Genomic DNA, 25,034 nt, shown 5'->3' on the forward strand with positions numbered 1-25,034 from the left:
GTATAAAAACAGGTTTAATTTATTTTGACAACTCCTTTCCTCTGATGTTTTACACTGTTGTAAACACAGCTGCCCAATGAAAATGTGGATCTAAGAATGAATTAAGTGCCTTCTTTCTTCCTTCTTTCGCTCCTCTTTCTGTTTCATCTTTAGGGAAACACCAAAGCCAGGAGAAAGGCATGTCCTGACTTTCCTCTTTCTAAATCCAAAAGATGGGATGAATAGCAAGGAAGCATACTAAAGATGGCACAGCCCCACAGTCTACCCCCACACTGCTTGTTATGCTTTTATCTCCGCTGATTGGTTTGATATTGCGATTTTCAATGCCAAATTCCAGGTTAGGTATTTCCTCAATATTCCACAGACTGTAATTGGTAAATTCTTCTTCTTTCAATATTGGTTCTTGCTGCTGTTCATTCATCTCAGGAATCAATGGCTTCCCCTCCATGGCAGTTACTTCTTTCATCCAAGTGATGTAGCGTGCAGTCCCGGTTAATATAATTCTGCCCTCACAATCTGAGGATGCCATGCTGACTACTCCACACAGCGTCCAAGCATTGTTTCCCACGTACTGGCACACAAGGGAGTCTCCGCTGTCTACCTAACAGAATTGGAAAACACTGTGAGTCCATCATACAGGCTGCATTCTGTACATGTTGCATGAACTTCATGTCGCCCTGGCCAGCCATAACCAGGTTGCTTGTCAGAGGGCGATGCAATCCATTGCTGAACCCTCTGGGAACATAGGGGCTAATACGCGATTTCTGTAATATGAACTGGGGTGACTCGGGGGCAGTAACCACTGATTTTCAGTGGTAATTGCCGGTATAATGGAAAATCACACTGACCACAATGGAACCAATCAATTGGGGGAGTGATGTGAAGACATATAGCATTCCCCTACCTGATTGCCTGTGGTAAACAGACCCCCCTTTTTGCAGAGGGACTACACCCAAAAAATAATACATTTGGGGGCATTGCAGCTTTTCACTGATGGCCATGGATAGCTTTTGGAGCCATGGTTGCTCAGATGCTCATCAGTGAGAGGAAAAATGTATATTTAATCCTCTAGAGCAGGGGAGCAGAAACGTTTGGAGCTGCGCCCCCTGCCTTGCCTCCCCTGGTGCTTGTGCCCCTCCCCAGCCCACTTACCTTGGTGCGGCATCCAATGACTCTGCGGGGTCATGTGATGTCACGTCACATGACCTTGCGGTGTCATTTGACGCCGCGTTGCAATGGAGACGAGTCCTGAAGCCGGCAGAATCAAGGTAAGTTGAGGTTGCAGAGGCCTCACACGATCCCCAAGGCATCTAAATTAAATGTCTTGGGGGAAGAGCACGGGACCTCTGCAATCGCCGCACCCCCCCCAAGAAAAATCTTGCACCCCCCAATTTGCATACGCCTGCTTAGTGTTTATCAATCTTTTTCTCCCCATAATTAACCTTTATACTTATCCAATTGTTTAAATACCAGTGTTTGCCCTAATTGTAAACCAGTGCAGTACTTATAAACGTTAGCATTGGTTATTACACATTTTTACTTTTACAATGCAGTTATCTTTGTTTTTGTGACTCACTTTTAATTAAGAGCAAGCCTAAATCAAAGTTTTACAACTTATTGTAAGTGTATAATGGTGGTATGTACATTTTATTTTTCATTTTTCAACAGAACAAGAAAAATCATACTAAAAACCATATTAATAACAACTGAATAACTGTATAGAATATATATTTTAACAACTAGGACCTGTGATTTGTATTTATATATATATTTTCGCTCGGTGAATTAGAATTAAAGGATTCATTCATTCATTCAGATTTGTTTGAGCAGCATTTCTGTCTGGGCTAAAGTATTGAAGACATGGGGATCTATGTATCAAGGCAAGCTTAGCACAAAACCAGGACATACTCATCCTGCTCCTACCTACCAAAGTATTTGCTCCAATTTTGCCACATCTTCCCCAGCTTGCGACTTGGGGAGTAGTAGGAGTTGGGGAGTAGTTACATGACACACATTTTATTTTAAAAAAAAATCCCTTTCATTTGTTCCCCAAAATCCCCATATATGAAGTGGCGTAAGGCTTAAATTCAGCATCAGATGTAAAAATCATCTTACATATGCCGCAGTGCGTCTAAACACACTTTTCTGCACGTTGATACATATATCCCATGGTGTCAAGGCTTTGTACAACTCAAGTAGTGAATTGTTGGGATAAGCTTTTAGCGTTACCATTAGCATGACTTCCCAATTGTCATTGAGGGGGCAGTTCTGCTTGTATTTGTTTATACCAGGGATTTGTTTTCCCAAGAGTACTTTCCATTTATTTATTTATAAAATGTTATCCAGGAAGTAATACATTGAGAGTTACCTCTCGTTTTCAAGTATGTCCTGGACATATAGTTATGATGACAAATAATACATGGTTACAAATACAGTTACATAAATGAACATTATATACAATACATTGCATGCACAGTTAGAGAAGATGTATATTATTGGCGTATGTAACAGTTACAGACCAGATTAAAATGTGAGACAGTCTTAGTTTTGAAAGAACTTAAACTGGTGGAGGATGTGAGAGTCTCTGGTAAGCAGTTTTGGGGTGCACGGTAAGAGGAGGAGCGGCCGGATACTTTGTTGAGCCTTGGGACCATGAACAGTCTTTTGGAGTGTGATCTCAGATGATAAGTGCTGCATGTGGTAGGGGTGAGGAGCTTGTTCAGATAGATGGGTAGCTTGCCCAGAAAGTATTTGAAGGCAAGACAGGAAAGGTGAACTTTACGCCAAGGCTCGAGTGACGACCAATCTAGTTCTTTGAGCATTTCGCAGTGGTGTGTGTTGTAGTTGCATTGGAGAAACTACCGACAAATTGAATTGTAGAGGGTGTCAAGTTTGCCAAGGTGGGTTTGGGGCGCCGAGCCATATACTATGTCTCCATAGTCTATAATTGGCATTAGCATCTGCTGTGCGATACGCTTTCTGACCAGCAGGCTTAGGGAGGATTTGTTCCTGTAAAGTACACCTAGTTTTGCATAGGTTTTGGATGTCAGGGTATCAATGTGCATTCCGAATGTTAAGTGGGAGTCAAACCATATGCCCAGGTATTTAAAACTAATGACGGGTTAGGGTGGTGTTAGCGTTGGTTCTGATTTGGAGCTCAGTCACTGGAAGCTTTAAAAATTTAGTCTTGGTCCCAAATACCATTGTTACAGTCTTGTCAGTGTTTAAAAACAGTTTGTTGTGGGAAATCCAGTTTTCGAGTCTCAAAAAGTCAGACTGAAGTATGTGTTGAAGGTCAGAGAGGCTATGGCTGTGTGCATATAGGATTGTGTCATCTGCATACATGTGTATTGAAGCTTCCTTGCAAGCTGTGGGAAGATCATTGATGAACACTGAGAAGAGTAGGGGCCCCAGAACAGAGCCTTGCGGGATGCCACAGGTGATATCCAGGGGGTTGGAGTTAGAGCCTGAGATAGACACATGTTGGGATCTACCTGATAGGTAGGACTGAAACCAGTTTAAAGCATGCCTCCCTATTCCAGAGCTCTGGAGTTTGGTAAGCAGGATAGCATGATCAACAGTATCAAAAGCCTTTGCAAAATCTAGGAATACTGCACTAGTGAGTTTCCCTGTTCCATTCCACACTGGATTTCATTGCAAACGTTTAGCAAAGTAGTTACGGTAGAGTGTTTGGGGCAAAAGCCAGATTGGAATTGGCTATGGAAATTTGTCTTGTTATAGTAATTGTCAGGAATCCACTCCTGGCTTTGGCTGGAGCCCATCCATCCGGAGCTTTGCAGGTTCCAGACAAACTATTCCCTGCTTCTGCAGTCACCTGCCTCCTGCTGCCTCCTGTGCAGGTCTGGCCTGATTGGCCTCCTGTGCTATTTAGTGCCTGCCCCGCCCTCAGGAAGTTGCTGGACATAGACTTCGCAATCCAAGTTGCAAGTGACTTTGCTTGTCACAGACTCCCTGTTTGGCCTGCTAGGCCTCCTTGTGCCTGGTATCCTGCTTCCAGTCCCCTGCTTCACAAGGCCTTCTTGCTTAGCAGCCCCGACGCTGCTTCCCTTGTTCCTGGCAGACTTCGCCGCCGCGCTGAAGCGGCTACGCTGGTGTCCCCAGTGTTTCCTGTGGCGTGTCTGCACCCCTGGTTCCTGTGGCCTTCCTGTTGGCAGTTCCTGTTCCCAGTGGTCTCCACCACTCTCGGCTGTACCCGGCTTGGGGGTGCCGTTTTGTGCTGAAGCACTGGATTCTGCAGTTCCTGTTCCCAGTGGTCTCCACCACTCTCGGCTGTACCCGGCTAGGGGATGCCGTTCTGTGCTGAAGCACTGGACTTCCAGTTCCTGTTCCTATTCCTGAAGTACCTTCACCCAAGATTTCCTGTTGATGACCTCGGCTTGTTTCCTCGACCACCGCTCCTGTGCCGCCTGCCTTGACCCCTGCCTGGATAACGTTAACCCTACTTTCTCCAATCCTGACCTGGCTATGTCTGATTACGGAATCCGCACTCCGGACCTGACTCCGTGGCTTAAGGTCAGTGCTTATACATCCCCACCTCAGCCCCGCGGTCCGGTACCAGTTTGTGGCAAGCACGTACGTTACAGTAATCGCTTAATTGGGAGTGGACACATTTTTCCATGACTTTGTATAGAATTGGGAGAAGGGAGATTGGCCTGTAGTTTGAGACAGTATTTTTGTCCCCATATTTGAAGATTGGGACAACTCTGGCAGTTTTTCAGGTCTTAGGGATATGGCCTGCAGACAGGATAGAGTTCACTATGGAAGCAATTGGTTTGGCAATTCCTGGGGCACCAAGTCTTAGGAACCTAGATTGTAGTAAGTCAGGTCCACATTGGCTGCTTAGTTTTAATTTGAGGAGTGCATGTGTAATCTCCGCTTCGGATACTGGGCCAAATTGAAAATTGTGGGCAATGTTGGGAGGGGGTGAGGCTATGGGGATACTCACAGAGTGAGGTTCAGGTTTGTGGTTTGGGTTGCGTTTTGCTAATAAGTTAGTAGCACACCCCACAAAGTAATCATTGAATGCATTTGCAATGTCAGTGGGGTTTGTCAGAGTAATATCACCCTTAGTGATATTACTTAGATGTTGATGGTTAGAAGGCTGGAAAATATTGTTGATAACCTTCCAGAAGTTCGCTGGGTTTGATGTATTCTGGTGGAGATTGGATCTTGGATCTATGGATCTTTTGGGACATCAACTTCAGCTACTAGGTGGATCTAAAAAAAATTTGTGTAAGGTACCAATAGAAGCATGTTTCATAAGCATTTTCTTAACTGTAGTGCAAAATGAGGAGTGAGATGCCGCTTCCCAAATATCCAACCAGTCCTCCGGGTCAAGTGTCTGTTCTAACTGTCTTTCCACTGCATTGTGTACTTAGGTTTATCATCAGTATAAAGCAATGCTTATCGCTGATAAACTGTAGAGGTAATATTAGTGATGTCGTGTGCAGAACACGAGTACTCAAATGAGGCGTTAGATCTATTAAGCATTTTACCCATTATACACATTATAAAGTGCCGTAACTGTAAATAGCTTTGAAATTCGGAGTTGGGCACCTTAAAGTATCCCTTAAAGTATTATCATTATCGCCTGAAAGAAAATCTGAATATTTATTTATTCCAGCTCTATTCCATATTTTGAAACTACCAGGTTTAGTACCTGGGTTAAAATCAGGATTATTATAGGTGACAGGAATTTAGACAATCCATAAATTGACCTATTCAGGTCCGATGGTTGGCAGACATCATTAATAAGTGGGATAATTGGGGACTTTTTAGAACCAGCACTCTTTGGAACCAACAAACTATCTTGTAGTCTACAATATTTATGCCATAAAGCAATGCCTCAATGTCCCCAGTCCTTTTCGTGTTTGGCTTTAGATGCCAGTAAATGAGCTGTCTTAGTTGAGCAACTTTTTAATATTTAACAATATTCGGGACTGCAAATCCTCCACCAACAATAGACCTTTGTAAGATCAGGTTTAAAATAAGTGGCCTTTGTGTCCCCAAATTAATTTAAGTGCTCTTTGTAATGCTTTTGGATCCGTTGAAGAGATTCTAAAAGGGAGGTTATTAAAATAATGTTGTAATTTAGCTAGAATATTTGTTTTAATGGTTGCAATACGTTCAATCCATTAAATATTGCAATCTTTTCAGTCCCTTAGATATCTTAGGATGCTGTTGAAAAGTGGGTAGATGTTAATTCTATATTCAGTAGCATGTCATATGTCTGTACACCATTTAATTCTATATTGGTTTGTAAGATTTTTGCCGTGTCATGGTATATTTAGTGTTTTCGGCTTGGTGCAGTTAGTTTTGAAATTTGACAATCACCAGCAGACTTTATTCTTTAAATAAATTTGCTAGGTTTGGTGATAGACCCATATAATCAGCTAATATTTCCATTTTATAGTCTGTTTTTCCAATCCTGATGCTTGATATGTCTCCACTATCTCATATAGTTTACCAATGATTTGATCGTTAAGGCAAATATAAATGGGCATGGTGGACATACCTGTCTGGATCCATTAGTTATGGGAATTGGCTCTGAACAGTAAACACCAATTTTTACTGATCCAGAATGGTATGTATATATGCCTCTTACCCAATAATAAATGTGATATCAAAGTTCAAAACTTTGAGGGTTTAAAATATAAGGAAATAATCTATCCTGCCAAACGTCTTTTTGGCATTTAAGTTTCAAAATAGAGTTGGCATATGGGAACTGGATTGTAGTTATTAATCTCCTAGTATTATCTCAGGCTTGTCTGTTGGGTATAAACCCAACCTGGTCAGGATGTATATTTAGGTAAGGTACTATTTTAGACTGCTTGCTGGTATAGAGTTTTAATATCTGTGTTAACCAAAGATAGTAGGCAATAACTTGCACAATTCGTTGATCTTTCCCTTCTTTATGTATTACTACAATGGTGACTTTAGTCATATATGGTGGGCACTCTACTCTCCCATAAATTAATAAATAATTTAAGAAGAAGTAAGACCAGATTTGCAATAAACCTTTTGTAATACCTCCCGAGGAGGTCATTTGGACCTGGGGATTTAACAATCTTTAAGGTTTTAAAGACTTGGGAGATTTCCTCTGTGGTTATTGAATTTTAAGTTTCCAGGGCTTGTTTAGTTTCTTGCTTACTTTTATTGAAATTATATTTGCCCAAGTATTCCATTATTTTTTTTATCTTTTTGGGGTTGTGGCCTGATTTAAATTATAGAGAGCGCTATAATATTCTTTGAAATTTCTACAAATAATTTGCTATAGTGTGGGAGAAAGAACTTAATGAGGAACTTTCAGTAGAAAACTGGCACAAAATGTGGGAGATAACAGCCTCTTCAGACATACAATTTAAAATAAATGGTATTATACCCCAGTTAGATTAAGAAATGTCTTCCTTGGAATTACTGTTGTTTGCCGGAGAGGATGAGGTGGAGGGGGCTCTATGCTCCACATACTGTATGGTGGAACTGCCCAATAATCAAGTCTTTCTGCGTGAGGTTTTAGATTTAATACAAAACATGACTGGATTCAAGGTCCCACGAGACCCATGGATTGTACTCCTGAACAGAGATAAAATACCGAATTGTAAACTTAAGAAGTCTCTAGTGTTACACCTGTTAAACGCAGCTAGAAGCTCTATCCCAATGTTTTGGAAACAAACTAAGACACCAGCTCTAGAGGTATGGATGTCTAGGGTCTGGGACACATATGAGATGGAGAAAATGACACACATTATCCACGATTCTCCTAGTAAATGTGAAATTACAGTATATAGGCATAATGGAAAACCTTCCACTCAATCACTAAGTAACTGGCAAAGTTAATGCTAAATTAGAGGATACCTGGATAGATAACTCATTGACACTCGGATGGGTACTCCAGCAAAAAAAGAGATAAGAAGAACTACATAGCACAGGTCAATAAAATAGGGTAAAACGTTATGGTAAAATATAAAAAACGCACTTACAATAGTGCCAATAAAATAGGCATATATCACTAAATAGTGAACCGCAGAATCGATCACGATGCCTCTCACTGCCTCCCGTAATGTGTGGGCTCACCCACATGTGTTGTGAATGTCCCCCATCCTTTGCGCTCTCAGTCGGCACTTTCAATCAGCTGGGGAGTTCTCTGTACAGGTTGTATCTTCCCTCCGTCTCAGCACAGCCAAAGCCAGGCCGGTCGCAGTTCTGATGTCACACTGCAAGCAGTTCTGGATACGGATCATCTGGGTGGCCAAAATTCCTCCACTCAACGCGTTTCGCCCAGTAAGCACTGTTAGCGGCTTCGTCAGGAGTGTGGAATAATCCCTGATGTGATATATTCTATAGCCCTTCTAATTAGTGTAATCGTTAAACTTTTGTATTAAATATGAGCAAAAGAAAAGTGTATATCGGCGGTATTCAAACATTACAATCATTAGGGAAATACTAAGAGCACCAGCTAGTGTTCTCTTTACATATTTCATCTGTTCTTCTAAATGCATCTAATTGAGAGATATATCCATCAGTATAGAATTACTTTATTACGCTTATCAGTAGAGTATTAGCCCTTAATCCAGGAGCAGAGCAAAGGTTGATAGCTCAATATAATCAATACATCACAATGATGAAAGGTGGTCTTGGTGCTTAACAGAAGGTTCTGTGAGGTATATAGTCTACAATATATCATATTTAAAGGGGAAATGTTTTCAATGGGTCCCAACGGGGAAAGAGTGTATATTATAAACCTAAAGAAAATGAACAGAGGAGGGGTTAATTATAACCATTCCCTTAACTGGGATGTATAACTGGAAACCACTATGTACACTCTGAAACAGTGTATGTTGCTAGATTAATGCAGGGGAAGAGTTAAATTATCATAAGCTATTAGAAAATGATATTGATATATTAAACAATTTGTGTTATAACAGACATTAAAAATTATATATTTTGACAGACATTAAAAAATGTGTAAAGAGAAGGATGGGTGATCTTTCACATAAGATCATATGGTTATCACAAAGTTGGAAAACATACACAAATTTATTCAAGACATATTAAAAATCATATATCAGAACCATGGACACGGTCAATTCTAAGTATCAACCCATAATAGGGATATTAGGTGTATCAACAGCAGAAAAGACCAATATATTCCAATTTGTATATCAATCACTTAAATTCTAAATAGAACCCAGAAAGAGGAAGTTGATGATACAGATAGATATAGCATACAACTATAGTCGGCGTACTGAAGGAAAGAAGAAGGGGAACAAAGGGAGAGATGGTTAAAATAATCATCCAATGAAATAATTCATTTAGAAATCATTTAAAAAAATATTTCATTTAAAAAAAGGTGTTAAATCGATTTCTAGATTCAATCCCCTTGGAGTGTGAGCTTTTAAATGGTGGATCCAAAATGCCTCTCGCTTTCGAAGTTCTAAACCCCTATCTCCTCCTCTCCAGTGGTTTTGGACGTGCTCGATTGTAATGAACTGTAGGCCTGTTGAATCCCAATTGTGAACCTCCAGAAAATGGTTAGGTATGCTGTGGTTGGAAATTTTAATTTTAATACTACTAAGATGTTCGATAATTCTGGTTCTCACCGGCCGAATTGTTTTTCCTACATATTGTAACCTGCAGGTACTTTCCAACAGATAAATCACGTGGTCTGTCCTGCAGGTGATACAGGTTTCCACATTAAAGGTTTCGCCGGTAACATTAGAACAAAAATTGGTATGGTTAGGGGATTTAAATTGACAAGCCCTGCAGTCCCTGCAACCGAAAAAGCCTCTACCACTGTTCAGCCAGCTGGTGTCTTTCAATCTGGTATTCTTCAACGCACTGGGAGCAAACTTGTTTTTAAGATTACAGGCTTTCCTAAAAATCAGATTGGGTCTGTCCGGAATGTCCTGACCCAAAACTGGATCATTCTTAAGGATGTCCCAGTGTTTCATGAGAATACCTCTAATCTTCCCTGCCTCTGTTGTATCCTGTTAAGAATGCAAAATCGAATTTTTTATTAATGATATTACTTTTTTGTTTTGGTTTCAGGAGTTCACTTCTCTCTGTTTTATCTACCCTGTCTATGGCCACGGTTATCACTTTTTCCTTATGTAACGGATTTTCTGGCCTAGCCTGACCCACCCAATCTCACGATGGCCCCTGTGGTCTAACCAGTCCCCATTACATGGTCGTGTCTGGTGGTGCACCTGTTGGCAACAGGACTCCTGAGTCTCCCGCATGATGTTGTGTGGGGATTGCCAACCCAGACAGGCAGCTGAGGTAGTGTGCGTGAGTCCTACCTATATCCAGTGCAGCGCCTCCACCTCATCAGGATCCCTGCGTCCGCATGGGGATGATTCTGATGAGGAACTCCTCTGTGGTGCCATCCTCGGTAGAGTAATCCCAAACTCACACACAAAGATATGTTTGAACAAGGTCATTCTTTATTGCTTGATGTGGGCTAGCTGCCCCTCGCAGTAGTCACTTAGCCGCACATTTTGCCGTGTACTCCCTTCAAAGGTACACCCTCCCAATGGAGTGGGATCCCCTCTCCCCTCAGGGAGATCACCCCTGTGCCAGGTCCCTGGACACAGTATGGCATATACAGCTTGATGCTGAATGAAATATATTAAGGCCACTAGTTACAGCACTAGTGGGCCTCCTGCTCCCAGGTCTCAACGCAGACCTGCTCCTCACTCCAACCACACACTCTAACCCTAACTTTGAACGGTGCTGTGCCTTATATCTCCAGGGGGCAGGCACATCTCTGATGTCACTAACTGTGGACTCAAAGTATGTAGCTCCTCCCATCCACACATAGGGCACCTCACCAGGGTGTGAGGGCAAACCTCCATGATTACTGCTGGCATCCCTGTAACTTACCAGGCCTTACTGCCAGAAGGAGAGATGACTGCAGTCCATTTTATAGCATGGCTACATTCTCCCCCTGGTGGATCCCAACGCCCCGTCTGGGACCTAAATTTAGGTACCTTCTCCGGGAAGCACTGTAAAATGGAACACATTATTGTTAACATATTATTAACTTCACAGTAAGGGCATAAATGATATCACATAAGCATTCCCCGTCCGGCAGGGCACTACTCTCGCAATAGCTGTCCTGCACCCCCCTAATAATAGTGACGTGGGTCGGGCTTCTTAACCTCCCGTCCCCCCATATCCAGGACCATGACGTGGTACTCCCGAGGTAGCCCATTTTCTGGTCTGTACACTACCTTATGTTTGTAAATGTTCCGCCCTATGCTCCACACCCGCATATGATGTGCGATCCTCTCCTCAGCCTTGCGCCCAGTGATTGCGCCACCCTTGTTAACCATGTACAACTCTATGGTTTCGCGCAACCACCTATCCCTGTTGTCCTCAATTTCCTGCATGAGTGGCTCAGGGACATACGGATACTCCAGGCCATGAGAGTTTTTATACTTCGTGATTATGGCCCGCTCCGCCCTACTTACACGAGTTACATTTGCATTGCCTGCCTTTCCAGGCAACACCCATGATAGGGGCTCTTCCGGTTCTACCGGATCTGTTAACCGACTGGGACCCATGGGTTCTATGTTATGGTGGCGAATCTGATACCACCGCTCCTGCATCTCTTTTTTTCGCTCCTCCGCAGTAAACTCCCCACGAGCCCACCAGTAGTCGACCACATCCTCTCTCTCTAGTATGAACCGAGTACGGTCCATCCAGCCTACATAACCCTCGAATAAGGGAGCCCATCACCGGGTCTCCCTAAACTCTTCAGGGGCAGATTCTATGGAGTCCCCTTCCTCTTGCTCGCCCCAGGAGGACACCCCAGATGTCCCGGTAGATCGTGAATTAGGCCGCCCCACACGCTTGGGCCTATTCTCTAACGTTACGCTTACCACACTAGGGCACCCACTAGAAATGGACACTTCCCGTGAATAACCCCCACCCAACGACCCGTCATCCGACGTGAACCCCCCAGTCTTTCTCCAGTCCATTCTTTGGAGGTGCATTGGGACCCTCCGGACAGTCCCAAATTTGACGAGGTCCCCCGGGAAAAGGTGACCGGGACTGGGGCTTTAGCTAAGGCGTGGGGTTGTGCATAGGGGCGGACTATGGGTATCTGCGGGGTTCCGACCCGCTCACTCCCACTACAGTGTCCAGAGATACCGCAAGGGTTCTCTGCTGCTCGGGTCTCACCGCTCTCCTTTCTCGCCGCTTGCCAGCTCCTCTTGGGACCAGGCGATCGGGAAGCACTGCCCGATCCACGATATGTAGTCGACTCTCCAGCCGGTCTGCCACGCCCGCCGGAAGTGATGTCATCTATGAGGCTGGACGCTCCGCCATCTTGGGATGGGTCCCCAAGCGGGACCTCTTCCTCCACCACGACATCCGTAAGTTCCGCTTGGTTCTGCCGCCCCGCCTGGGCCTGGTAACGCCTTTCCTCCGCCGAGGTCGCCGTCAGCGTCAGGTAAGAACAAGGGCTGCTCTTACCGCTTCCTGGTGTGGGGGTGGATCGACCCTCACCACCAGACCCGCCGGTCCCTGGAATCGAAGGACTCCGTCTCTCGGTCTTTCGCGGTACAGGTGACACCCGGCTCCGCTCATCGACAACTCCGGTAAGTGGCGCCTTTCTCCCGTTACCACCACAGGAGGTTGATGGTTGGCGAACCACCACACCGGACGACACCAGGGGTTCCTCGTCCGAGGAATCCACTTTCACCGGGCTTGAGGTCACCGGTCGGGGTGACCGTCGCTTAGTCTCTTGGCCGATACACTGACCGCTAACTTCTCTCTCCGCGGGCTCGGTTTTGGCAACCGGCCCCGATCCCCAATCTCCAGGATCCGCACCTTCCCTCCACAGCGCACCGGTAAGCTCGTCTGACAGCGTAGCCGCGTCTCTCACTGCTTCGACGGCCTGGTAGGGCATGAAAGTAGGCATGGGCCACATGTATTGGAGGCCACAGTGCGGGCAGCGTGCCGCTGTACCCACGGGGCCACCGGGTAGTCGACACTGTAAACAGAGGCACGCCACAGTCTCGGTGCCCGCCACCCGAATCACCAGGAAGCCTCCTGGTGCCGAATAGGGTTGGGTGGAGACCATGGTATTTTCCTCCGGCTTACAGGCCATAGTCACGATAGGAGGTACTCGCAGCAATGGTCTGTTCAGCGTACTGGCTCCTCGTGACTGACGAGCAGGGGTTGGATTGCCAACCACTCCCTTCACTAGCTCCACCCTCATCTGGCAAAGCTGGAAACCACCCCCATTTGTGGAGATTATGGGAGGGTCCCACAGTCTTATAGGATGTCCCTGAATTAGGGCGGTACTTTTCACAGTCCTGGGGGGCGCGGCTTCAGGTTTCACGCCACTACCCCCTGAACGCAACTCCTTATTTGGCGCCAATCCCGGCCAATTTCTTGCAGCCTTTTGGTTTGCAAAGTCCTCGTCCTCTTTTTCCCGGGCAGCACGGCTTACAGGAACTACTTTCTGTAAGGATGCGGCCGGCTCACCAGCTCCTCGCTCGGCAGGATCCGTTCCCACTGGGCACAGTTGGAAACCACCCCCCCTGGTTGAGATTAGGGGGAGGTCCCACAGATTGATCGGTTGACTCAGCACTGGGGCTGAGTTAGTCATTGTCCAGGAGGGCGCGGCTTCAGCTTTTGCGCCATACCCCCCATCAGGGCGGGGTTGTTCTGTTGGCGCCACTCCTGGCCAACTCTCTGCAAGTCCAGCATTTGCAGAATTTTCTGCAATTCGTCCACGCGGTCTCCCAGGGAAGCGGGAGCCGCCATTTTGGGTTGCACTGTCAGTCTCTTTAATGATTGAGGTAGCGTTCATCTGTTTGTATGCCGACTGACAGTCACTCTCATAATGTTCTCCACAAATCACGGTAATGTCCTCCTCAGTGTCCTCAGGGGTAGTACCCCTAGGTCCCAGGCAGGATCAAAACGGTGCGGCCACAGCTTTCGCGCCACTCCACAACAGGCTTGTCAAAGTCACATCAGTAACTGCTTGCTCTTCACTAGCACACGCACCATGTGCGCTCCCTCCATCTGCCTCCGTCCGCCATTTTGGACTTTCCGCACCGCACGGATTCTCCATTCTTGCGGTCGCCATTTCATCGCTGTTTTTACTGTAATTGTACATGGAGCTCCTCTCTGCGGGGCAGCTACCACACTGGTACAATAAAGATTGCCTTGATGCACCACCTTGTGTACCTAATGTAGATCTGACTCGTGTTGCACTACCTCAGGCTAGGCTCACTCTTCCTGTGTCTGCTGTATCTCCTTCCTCCCAGTCTGTGCTCCCTTCGGTAAGTGATCTGGAATGGGCTAGAGTACTCTGGCTCTTCCATGCAGTACTTGGGCGTCTACCTACTGTTGGGTAGCCTAGCGCAGACCCTTTCCAGAATTCCTGACCACGTTAACAGGCTATCCCTCCAGGCATCCTACCAACTAGCACTGCCTCAAGGTGACTAGGTCAGCTATAGCCCGGCTCCAAACCTCCAACTCCTCTCAGGCCCCTAGGTCGTCCCTGCGAGCTGACTAAACTCCATCAGCCCCCTGACTACCCCTAGGCTCCGTCCCAACACAGCACAAAGTGGCAGCATACACTCTCCCTGTTTCCCAGTGTGCCTAGCAAAAGCCTGTCCTGTTGACAGGTATCTCAGCAGCGGCTCCAAATGTAACGGATTTTCTGGCCTAACCTGACCCACCCAATCTCACATTGGCCCCTGTGGTCTAACCAGTCCCCATTACATGGTCGTGTCTGGTGGTGCACCTGTTGGCAACAGGACTCCTGAGTCTCCCGCATGATGTTGTATGGGGATTGCCAACCTCAGGCAGCTGAGGTAGTGTGCGTGAGTCCTACCTATATCCAGTGCAGCGCCTCCACCTCATCAGGATCCCTGCGTCCGCATGGGGATGATTCTGATGAGGAACTCCTCTGTGGTGCCATCCTCGGTAGAGTAATCCCAAACTCACACACAAAGATATGTTTGAACAAGGTCATTCTTTATTGCTTGATGTGGGCTAGCTGCCCCTCGCAGTAGTCACTTAGCCGCACATTTTGCCGTGTACTCCCTTCAAAGGTACACCCTCCCAATGGAGTGGGATCCCCTTGCCCCTCAGGGAGATCACCCCTGTGCCAGGTCCCTGGACACAGTATGGCGTATACAGCTTGATTCTGAATGAAATATATTAAGGCCACTAGTTACAGCACTAGTGGACCTCCTGCTCCCAGGTCTCAACGCAGACCTGCTCCTCACTCCAACCACACACTCTAACCCCTAACTTTGAACAGTTCTGTGCCTTATATCTCCAGGGGGCAGGCACATCTCTGATGTCACTAACTGTGGACTCAGAGTATGTAGCTCCTCCCATCCACACATAGGGCACCTCACCAGGGTGTGAGGGCAAACCTCCATGATTACTGCTGGCATCCCTGTAACTTACCAGGCCTTACTGCCAGCAGGAGAGATGACTGCAGTCCATTTTACAGCATGGCTACACATATTTCTTCCCAAGGAATCTATGTTTTATCTTTTCTGCCTGGATGTGAAACTGCTCGTTATCCGTGCAGTTCCTCTTAACCCTGGTGAGTTGGCTCGATGGAACATTATCCATCCAACTGGATAGGTGGCAGCTGTCCCTGAGAGAAAAATTATTTTTGTCAATAACCTTAAAGTATGTCTTGGTTTTTATTAAATTATTTTACACATAACTTGTCAGATCCAAAAACTTGATCTGTTTGTAATCCCACTTTGTGGTGAACTGTAGATCATGTGAGTTGTTACTCATGATGTTTAAAAAGCACATCAAACTCTCCTCTCCTCCTCTCCAAATAAAAAATATATCATCAATGAAACGACTATAGAGGACGAGACCCGCGCCAAGCTCACCACTTGACCACACATGGTCATTCTCCCAATCTGCCATGTATTGGTTCGCATAGCCTGGCGCGAATCTCGTCCCCATCGCCGTTCCACACTTTTGCAAATAAAATGAATCGTTAAACCAAAAAAAGTTGTGACTTAATATAAATAAAATACTCTCAATTATAAATTGAACCTGTAGTTCGAGTATTACTCTATCACCCTGCAAAATCTTCTTTATTGCCTCACATCCTTTATTGTGTTGGATAACAGTATAGAGTGGCGTGACATCACACGTCACTAATATATCTTCTTCCTCCCATTTAGTATTCAATCGAATATTGAGTATATCTGAAGTGTCCCTTAGACAAGCTTTTTGTTGAATAACATATTTCTGCAGGAATATGTCGATCTACATATAAAGATTCGCTGTAAGAGATTGGGCATCTTTTTAGAAGGGAAAGGTATACAGGAATGTGTTGGGGAAAAAAAGAACAGAAAAAACATAGGAATTGCATAGTTCCAAGGAGCAATCTGTCTGCCATTTACTGGAGCCTGCAAGGATTAAAAGCATATTTGGCAAATTCTCCAATTGCTTATTATTTTATAGCACTTCCTCTGGATCAGTACAGTATATCCATAAATATAAAATGAATATCTCACCCAGTTAAAATTTATGAAAAGGTTGGACTGAAATCTACACTACTTTGCTACTAAGTGACCATGTTATCTAGTCTGTGCTTCCCATTGAGATTACTTTAAATGTTGGTCATTTTAACAGGGGGCAGGAGATTGCAACTTTTCTCCATTAGGGAATAAAGTCACTGCTCGCTTTTATGTGCCAAATAAATGAAACAAAAGTATAAAAACAGGTTTAGTTTATTTTGACAACTCCTTTCCTCTGATGTTTTACACTGTTGTAAACACAGCTGCCCAATGAAAATGTGGATCTAAGAATGAATGCCTTCTTCCTTTTTTTCTTCTTTCGCTCCTCTTTCTGTTTCATCTTTAGGGAAACACCAAAGCCAGGAGAAAGGCATGTCCTGGCTTTCCTCTTTCTAAATCCAAAAGATGGGATGAATAGCAAGGAAGCATACTAAAGATGTCACAGCCCCACAGTCTACCCCCACACTGGTTGTTATGCTTTTATCTCTGTTTATTTGTATGAAACTGCGATTTTCAACTCTAGGTATTTCCTTAATATTCACCAGACTGGTAACTTCTTCTTCTTTCAATATTGCTACTTGTTGCTGTTCATTCATCTCAGGAATCTCAGGAATCAATGGCTTCCCCTCCATGGCAGTTACTTCTTTCATCCAAGTGATGTAGCGTGCAGTCCTGGCAAATATAATTGTGTCCTCACAAGTTGAGACTGCCATGCTGACTACTCCACACAGCGTCCAAGCATTGTTTCCCCAGTACTGGCACACAAGGGAGTCTCCGCTGTCTACCTAACAGAATTGGAAAACACTGAGTCCATCATACAGGCTGCATTCTGTACATGTTGCATGAACTTCATGTCGCCCTGGCCAGCCATAACCAGGTTGCTTGCCAAAGAGTGATGGAATGCATTGCTGACCCCTCTGGGAACATAGGGGCTAATACGCGATTTCTGTAATATGAACTGGGGTGACCCTGGGGCAGAAACCAATGATTTTCAGTGGTAATTTACGGTAGAATGGAAAATCACACTGACCACAATGGAACCAATCAATTGGGGGAATGATGTGAAGACATATAGCATTCCTCTACCTGATTGGCTGTGGTGACCAGACACCTCCTTTTTGCAGTGGGACTACCCAAAAAAATAATACATTTGGGGGCATTACAGCTTTTTGCTGATGGCCATGGATACCTTTTGAAGCCATGGTTGCTCAGATGCTCATCAGTGAGAGGAAAAAATTATATTTAATTGTATTGTATTGTATGTCTTTATTTATATAGCGCCAAAAGTGTACTCAGCGCTTCACAAAGAATACAGTACAGGGAATTATAATTATACAATAAGTGCAGCAAAATCAGACAATAGGAAAGGAAATCCCTGCCCCGAAGAGCTTACAATCTAAGAGGTTAATCCTCTAGAGCAGGGGAGCAGAAGCTTTTGGAGCTGCGCCCCCTGCCTTGCCTCCCCTGGTGCTCGTGCCCAGCCCCCTTACCTTGGTGCGGCCTCAAATGACTCCGTGGGGTCATGTGATGTCACATGACCTTGTGGTGTCATTTGACACCATGTTGCCATGGAGACGAGTCCTGAAGCCGGCAGATGCAAGGTAAATTGAGGTTGCAGAGGCCTCACACGATCCCCAAGGCATTTAAATTAAATGTCTTGGGCGAAGAGCACGGGACCTCTGCAATCGCCGCACCCCCCCCCCCCCAGAAAAATCTTGCGCCCCCCAATTTGCATACCCCTGCTCTAGAGCAGTGTTTATCAATCTTTTTCTCCCCATAAGGAACCTTTATAATTATCCAACTGTTTAAATACCAGTGTTTGCCCTAATAGTAAACCTGTACAGTACTTATAAACTTTAGCATTGATTGAGTACTTATCAAACTGGTTAGGAGCTGAAAGTGAACACCTAATTATTACACATTTTTACTTTTACAATGCAGTTATCTTTTTTTTTTTTTTTTTACTCAATTTTAATTAAGAGCAAGCCTAAATCAAAGTTTTACAACATATTGTAAGTGTATAATGGTGGTATGTACATTTTGTTTTTCATTTTTCAACAGAACAAGAAAAATCATACTAAAAACCATATTAATAGCAACTGAATAACTGTATAGAATATATATTTTAAAAACTAGGACCTGTGATTTATATTTATATATATCTTTTCGCTCAGTGAATTAGAATTCAAGGATTCATTCATTCAGATTTGTTTGAGCAGCATTTCTGTCTGGGCTAAAGTATTGAAGACATGGGGATCTATGTATCAAGGCAAGCTTAGCACAAAACCAGGACATACTCATCCTGCTCCTACCTACCAAAGTATTTGCTCCACATCTGCTTGCGACTTGGGGAGTACAGTAGTAAGAGTTGGGGAGCAGTTACATGGCACAGATTTTATAAAAAAAATTCCCTTTCATTTGTTCCCCCAAAATCCGCCATATATGAAGTGGCGTAAGGCTTAAATTCAGCATCAGATGTAAAAATCATTTTACATATGCCGCAGTGCATCTAAACACACTTTTCTGTACGTTGATACATATATCCCATGGTGTCAAGGCTTTGTAGAACTCATGTAGTGAATTGTTGAGATAAGCTGTTAGCGTTACCATTAGCATGACTTCCCAATTGTCATTGAGGGGGCAGTTCTGCTTATATTTGTTTATACCAGGGATTGGTCTTCCCAAGAGTACTATCCATGGATCTTTAGGAACATCAGCTTCAGCTACTTGGTGGATCTAAAAAATGCTTTGTGTAATGTACCAATAGAAGCATGTTTCATAAGCATTTTCTTAACTGTAGTGCAAAATGAGGAGTGAGATGCTGCTTCCCAAATATCCAACCAGTCCTCCGGGTCAAGTGTCTGTTCTAAGGCCTCGGTCCCGCTGCGCTCGTTGGCGCGGGCGGCCACACGCGAGTTCCCCACCAGCAGGGGAATCCTGCGGAGCCGGTCCCGGTCCCCCCTGGCTGCACAGCTTACTACACGCTGTGGCGCGTCAGCCGCTATGGGACACAAGAAAATGGTGTTCCCTAGCGTTGACGCGTCACGTGGTGTGGCTGTGAGCCAATGGGGAGGGGAGGCTTCGGGAGGAGGAGAGGCTTCAGCAGCTCCAGCCCGAGCCGTGGAGGGAGGGAGGGAGGGGGCAGGGAGTAGCGGGTCCCTCCGCTCAAGCCACGCCCCCCCTGTCAAACCTCCCACTCCCGCCCACCTCCCGCTCCGGCTCCCGCTCCCTACAGACCGCATATCGCGGTCTGTGTATGTCAGCGCCCCGCCTGTCTGCAGTGCGGGCGCGCTGACTCTGGGAGCGGGGCCTTAGCCTAACTCTCTTTCCACTGCATTGTGTACTTATCTTTATCATCAGTATAAACCAATGCTAATCGCTGATAAACTGTAGAGGTAATATTAGTGATGTTGTGTGCAGAACACGAGTACTCAAATGAAGAGTTAGATCTATTAAGCATTTTACACATTTTACACATTATACACATTATAAAGTGCTGTAACTGTAAATAGCTTTGAAATTCGGAGTTGGGCACCTTATACTGATCCCAGAAAGTCATTATCGTCTGAAAGAAATCTGAATATTTATTTATTCCAGCTCTTTTACATATTTTGAAACTACCAGGTTTGGTACCTGGGTTAAAGTCAGGATTATTATAGGTGACAGGAATTTAGACAATCCATAAATTGACCTATTCAGGTCCGATGGTTGGCAGACATAATTAATAATGGGGTTAATTGGGGACTTTTTAGAACCAGCACTCTTTAGAAACAAGAAAATATCTTGTAGTCTACAATATTTATGCCATAATGCAATGCCTCAATGTGCCCAGTCCTTTTCGTGTTTGGCTTTAGATGCCAGTAAATGAGCTGTCTTAGTTGAGCAGCTTTTTAATATTTAACAATATTCGGGACTGCAAATCCTCCACCAACAATAGACCTTTGTAAGATCAGGTTTAAAATGAGTGGCCTTTGTGTCCCCAAATTAATTTAAGTGCTCTTTGTAATGCTTTTGGATCCGTTGAAGAGATTCTAAAAGGGAGGTTATTAAAATAATATTGTAATTTAGCTAGAATATTTGTTTTAATGGTTGCAATACGTTCAATCCATTAAATATTGCAATCTTTTCAGTCCCTACTCCAGTCTCTACTATCTGATATAATTTACCAATGATTTGATCGTTAGGGCAAATATAAGTGGGCATAGTGGACATACCTGTCTTGATCCATTAGTTATGGGAATTGGCTCTGAACAGTAAACACCAATTTTTACTAATCCAGAACGATTTGTATATATGCCTCTTACCCAATAATAAATGTGATATCAAAGTTCAAAACGTTGAGGGTTTAAAATATAAGGAAATAATCTATTCTGTCAAACGTCTTTTTGGCATTTAAGTTTCAAAATAGAGTTGGCATTTGGGAACAGGATTGTAGTTTTTAATCTCCTAGTATTATCTCATGCTTGACTGTTATATAAACCCAACCTGGTCATTATGTATATTTAGGTAAGGTACTAATTTAAACTGTTTGCTGGTATCTTGGCATAGAGTTTTGATATCTGTATTAACCAAAGATAGTAGGCAATAACTTGCACGATTCGTTGATCTTTCCCTTCTTTATGTATTACTACAATGGTTAGTCATAGATGGTGGGCACTCTACTCTCCCATAAATTAATAAATAATTTAAGAAGCAGTAAGACCAGATTTGCAACAAACCTTTTGTAATACCTCCCGAGGAGGTTATTTGGACCTGGGGATGTAACAATCTTTAAGGTTTTAAAGACTTGTGAGATTTCCTCTGTGGTTATTGAATTTGAATTTTCCAAGGCTTGTTTAGTTTCTTCCTTACTTTTATTGAAATTATATTTGGCCAAGTATTTCATTTTTTTTTTTTTTTATCTTTTTGGGGTTGTGGCCTGATTTAAATTATAGAGAGAGCTCTAATATTCTTTGAAATTTCTACTAATAATTTGCTATAGTGTGGGAGAAAGAACTTAATGAGGAATTTCCAATAGAAAACTGGCACAAAATGTGGGAGATCACAGCCTCTTCAGACATGCAATTTTAAATAAATGGTACTATACCCCAGTTAGATTAAGAAATGTCTTCCTTGGTACTACTGATGTTTTCCGGAGAGGATGAGGTGGAAGGGGCTCTATGCTCCACATACTGTATGGTGAAACTGCTCAATAATCAAGTCTTTCTGCGTGAGGTTTTAGATTTAATACAAAACATGACTGGATTCAATGTCCCACGAGACCCATGGATTTTACTCCTGAACAGAGATAAAATACTGAATTGTAAATATAAAAACTCTCTAGTGTTACACCTGTTAAACGCAGCTGGAAGCTCCATCCCAATGTTTTGGAAACAAACTAAGACACCAGCTCTGGAGATATAGATGTATAGGGTCTGGGACACATATGAGATGGAGAAAATGACACACATTATCCACGATTCTCCTAGTAAATGTGAAATGATATAGACATAATGTAAAACCTTCCACTCAATCACTAAGTAACTGACAAAGTTAATCCTAAATTAGAGAATACCTGGATAGATAACTCATTAACACTCACATATAGAATTAAAATATAGACATCGTATTTATGATCTGTGATACTGATGACTTTGTTACTGTTCCATACAGTCCCCCTATCCCCCTCCGATATCCCCTTTTTTTCTGATTTCTGTATCCTCTCCCCAATTTCCCCTTACTGTCCCTTTTTGATGTTCTTATGCTATGTTAATATATAATCCTAATTGGATTGCCTTGTATTATTATTGTACTATGGTATATATTTTCTGTGATACAACATGCCATCCTGATAAAGGATGTAAAAAAAACACAAACAAATATACAAAATACAAATACATATTTGCATTTACACTAATATTGCTTGTGTTATCTATAGTACTATAAGCTTTTCTATGTAAAATGTTCTGTTATCAAGTGTAGTATGGAGGTGAATGTATTTGATTAAGGCGGTGGATAAAGAACAGGGAAAATGTGGTGTAATAGGGTTGGACGCGGGGCAAACTGATACCTTACCTAGGGCCAAATATGCTCTGTACATCATACTGTATGTAGTTTCATACAAACAAAACCAGTTGTGATGCAATGTAGTGCCAGACTATTTTTCCTTATGCAGCATTTGTGTATTTCTGTTCACCTCAGTGAACTTAACGTCCGTCATTGATTTAGGTGACATGACATGAGCTCCAAGTTAACGAAGCTTTCAGTAGAAAAACACTGCAATTCGTGATGGGAAAAAAAAACATTGTGAGTTGATTAAACCAATGCTCAGCCTCTTACCGTACAATCTGAACTTCCGGGTACTTCTCCAACGTTTGCACACATTACATCTGGCATGTTCTTCACGTAACAAGGGACTATAGGTACAATTGACAGCTTTTGTAATACAGTTTCAATATTAGAGGAGTCTGCTGAAGAAAAATAAGCAATAAACAGACAAATTTCTACAGCTGCATAAAAAGGAAATAAATGAACTGGCTTAGTTTTCTTTCCCATCATATATATTTTATTCACTAAAAGTTATTTTTTTTCTATCTTCTAGGTTTGCAGATGGGTAACAAATCGTTCAATAACCCCCCCCCCCCCTATTTTCATGGACATCTATCTGATCAATCTGTTGGACCAAACAACAGGGAATGAAGGGGAAAGGGAGTATCAGTATCTCTAAGGGTGGTTTAAGACACAGTCATTATTGTTCATAGATAGAAAACCGTGTGCTCGCCAAGCTTCAGTACTTTTTCAATACATGCTTATGTACTGTATCAAGCATCATCTATTTCTAAAAGGTAATGATGGCTAATAGAGATATAAGTAGACTACTCTTCACAGTTGTAATGCCTCAGCGAGGTGTTGCTACTTGTCAAATGACACATTATTTCTGTATGTTACGCCATTGGAGCCAGCCAAAGCAAACAATCCTTCAATAGTATTTATTCCTACCTTGAGTTTGAGATGAGCTCCTATAGCAAAATGTGCTTCTGCATAACCAACTATTATACTCAGATTGTGAACTAAGGGCATGGGGGTGCGAGCCAGGAAAATGCCCCAGGGGCAGCATCTATGAGGGCGCAGGTGGGGCGGGAGGAGGATGGCGGTGGCGGTAGAGGACTTGGAAGTCACTCACAACTTCTGGTGGCTGATCACCAGAATAGTGCCCCACCACCCTGCTCCACAGGTAGGGACTTTTAACTGAGAGGGTGGGTACAAGGAATGGGGGAAGGAGATACAGAGAATGAGGGAGGGGAAGAGGGATGGAGGGGTAAATAGAAGGGAGAGAGATAATGGGTGAGGGACAGAGGATGGGGGGAGGGACAAAGGATGGGGGAGGGTGGGAGTTAAAAGGGGGAGGGTGGGAGTTAGAAGGGTGCTGGAAGAGAGAATGGGGGAGAGAGAAAATTAGGAGAGGGAGAGAAAATGGGAGCGAGGAGGAAGTCTGGGTGTGAGAAAATTAGGGGCGGGAGGGGCGGGAGGGGGCGGGAGGGGGCCGAGATAGAGAAAAGGGGGGAGAGAAATAACGTACAAAAGATTTACAAATACAGTTACAAATTACAGGATTGTTTGCATTGGTTCTATACATTTGGGGGTGGGGGGGCACAATTGGTGCAACTTACCACGGGCGCAAATATCCTAGTTCCTCCTCTGACTAGAACAATGAGGGACTATTAATTACCTTTCTTTTTTTTTCTCCAACCAGTTACCCTGCAGTTCTTCAACTCATCAAAATCTAGGAGATGGTCTTCTGGGAAACAGGCAGGCTGGACCAGGTCATTAAATGTGATACGGTCTGTGGTTTTCAGTAGGGCAATGTTATTGTCTGATGTTTCTGTATTGTACTCTGTGTGCGGTACCACTTTGCTTATTGAATAAACCCTTCCTGAGATGGAAAGATTAATGACTCCTACTTCCATAATTAGTGTCGTGTTTCTAAAATGAAAAAGTAAAAAAAATAAGGCAGTTTTTACACACTCGCTCTCCCTAGGTGACTAGCAACTTAAGTTCCAAACGCTAAGTGGGTCATTTTATATACAGTATGCCGACAGCAGTTTTAGCCACTTCCGGTAAAAAAAAAAAAAAAAACATTGACGTCTATTGGCATGTAGAGAAGAAAACGGCATTAACTGCTTACTGAAGTATATAGCATAATATATGAGATGAGATCGTACTTTTACATTTGAGGCATTGACGCTAAATATGAGTGAGAATAGAGTGACTCTTGACACAGCTACAATAAGGTAAGTATTACTTCCATCATGCTCATTTATGTTTGTGTCATATCATTTATGGGAAGTCAACCAATGGTGAGAGTATTAGTATAATGCAGTGTTTCCCAACTCCAGTCCTCAAGTATCCAGAACAGTCTAGGAATTATGAATATCCTCACATTAGCACAGGTGGCTCAATCGTTTTTACCGGACCACCTGTGCTCAAGCAGGATATCCTTAAAACCTCGAC

The 25,034-nt window shown here is 43.6% G+C and overlaps 1 protein-coding gene and 1 long non-coding RNA gene across 5 annotated transcripts in view; one reads left to right on the top strand and one right to left on the bottom strand.

The window, feature by feature from the left end:
* Positions 1-25,034, bottom strand: part of LOC142491980 (chymotrypsinogen B-like) — a 32,022-nt gene continuing 6,988 nt past the window's right edge. For 2 of the 4 annotated variants that reach the window (XM_075594754.1, XM_075594756.1), the window contains exons 2-4: positions 24,253-24,506; positions 22,863-22,993; positions 16,777-17,329 (exon numbers count right to left, since the gene is read on the bottom strand). In XM_075594754.1, coding sequence (XP_075450869.1) covers positions 16,937-17,329; positions 22,863-22,993; positions 24,253-24,506 — 778 coding nt within the window. In that variant the 3' untranslated portion in view covers positions 16,777-16,936. Of the gene's footprint in view, positions 598-16,776; positions 17,330-22,862; positions 22,994-24,252; positions 24,507-25,034 lie in introns of those variants that run through there. The other 2 variants (XR_012800630.1, XM_075594755.1) reach the window with 2 other exon arrangements.
* LOC142491981 (uncharacterized) lies at positions 158-24,468 on the top strand. Its single transcript, XR_012800631.1, has 3 exons — positions 158-337; positions 23,125-23,368; positions 24,277-24,468. It is a non-coding gene; the product is annotated as an uncharacterized LOC142491981 (long non-coding RNA).

Source organism: Ascaphus truei, chromosome 4 (assembly GCF_040206685.1).
Source record: "Ascaphus truei isolate aAscTru1 chromosome 4, aAscTru1.hap1, whole genome shotgun sequence".
Taxonomy (NCBI): Eukaryota; Metazoa; Chordata; class Amphibia; order Anura; family Ascaphidae; genus Ascaphus; species Ascaphus truei.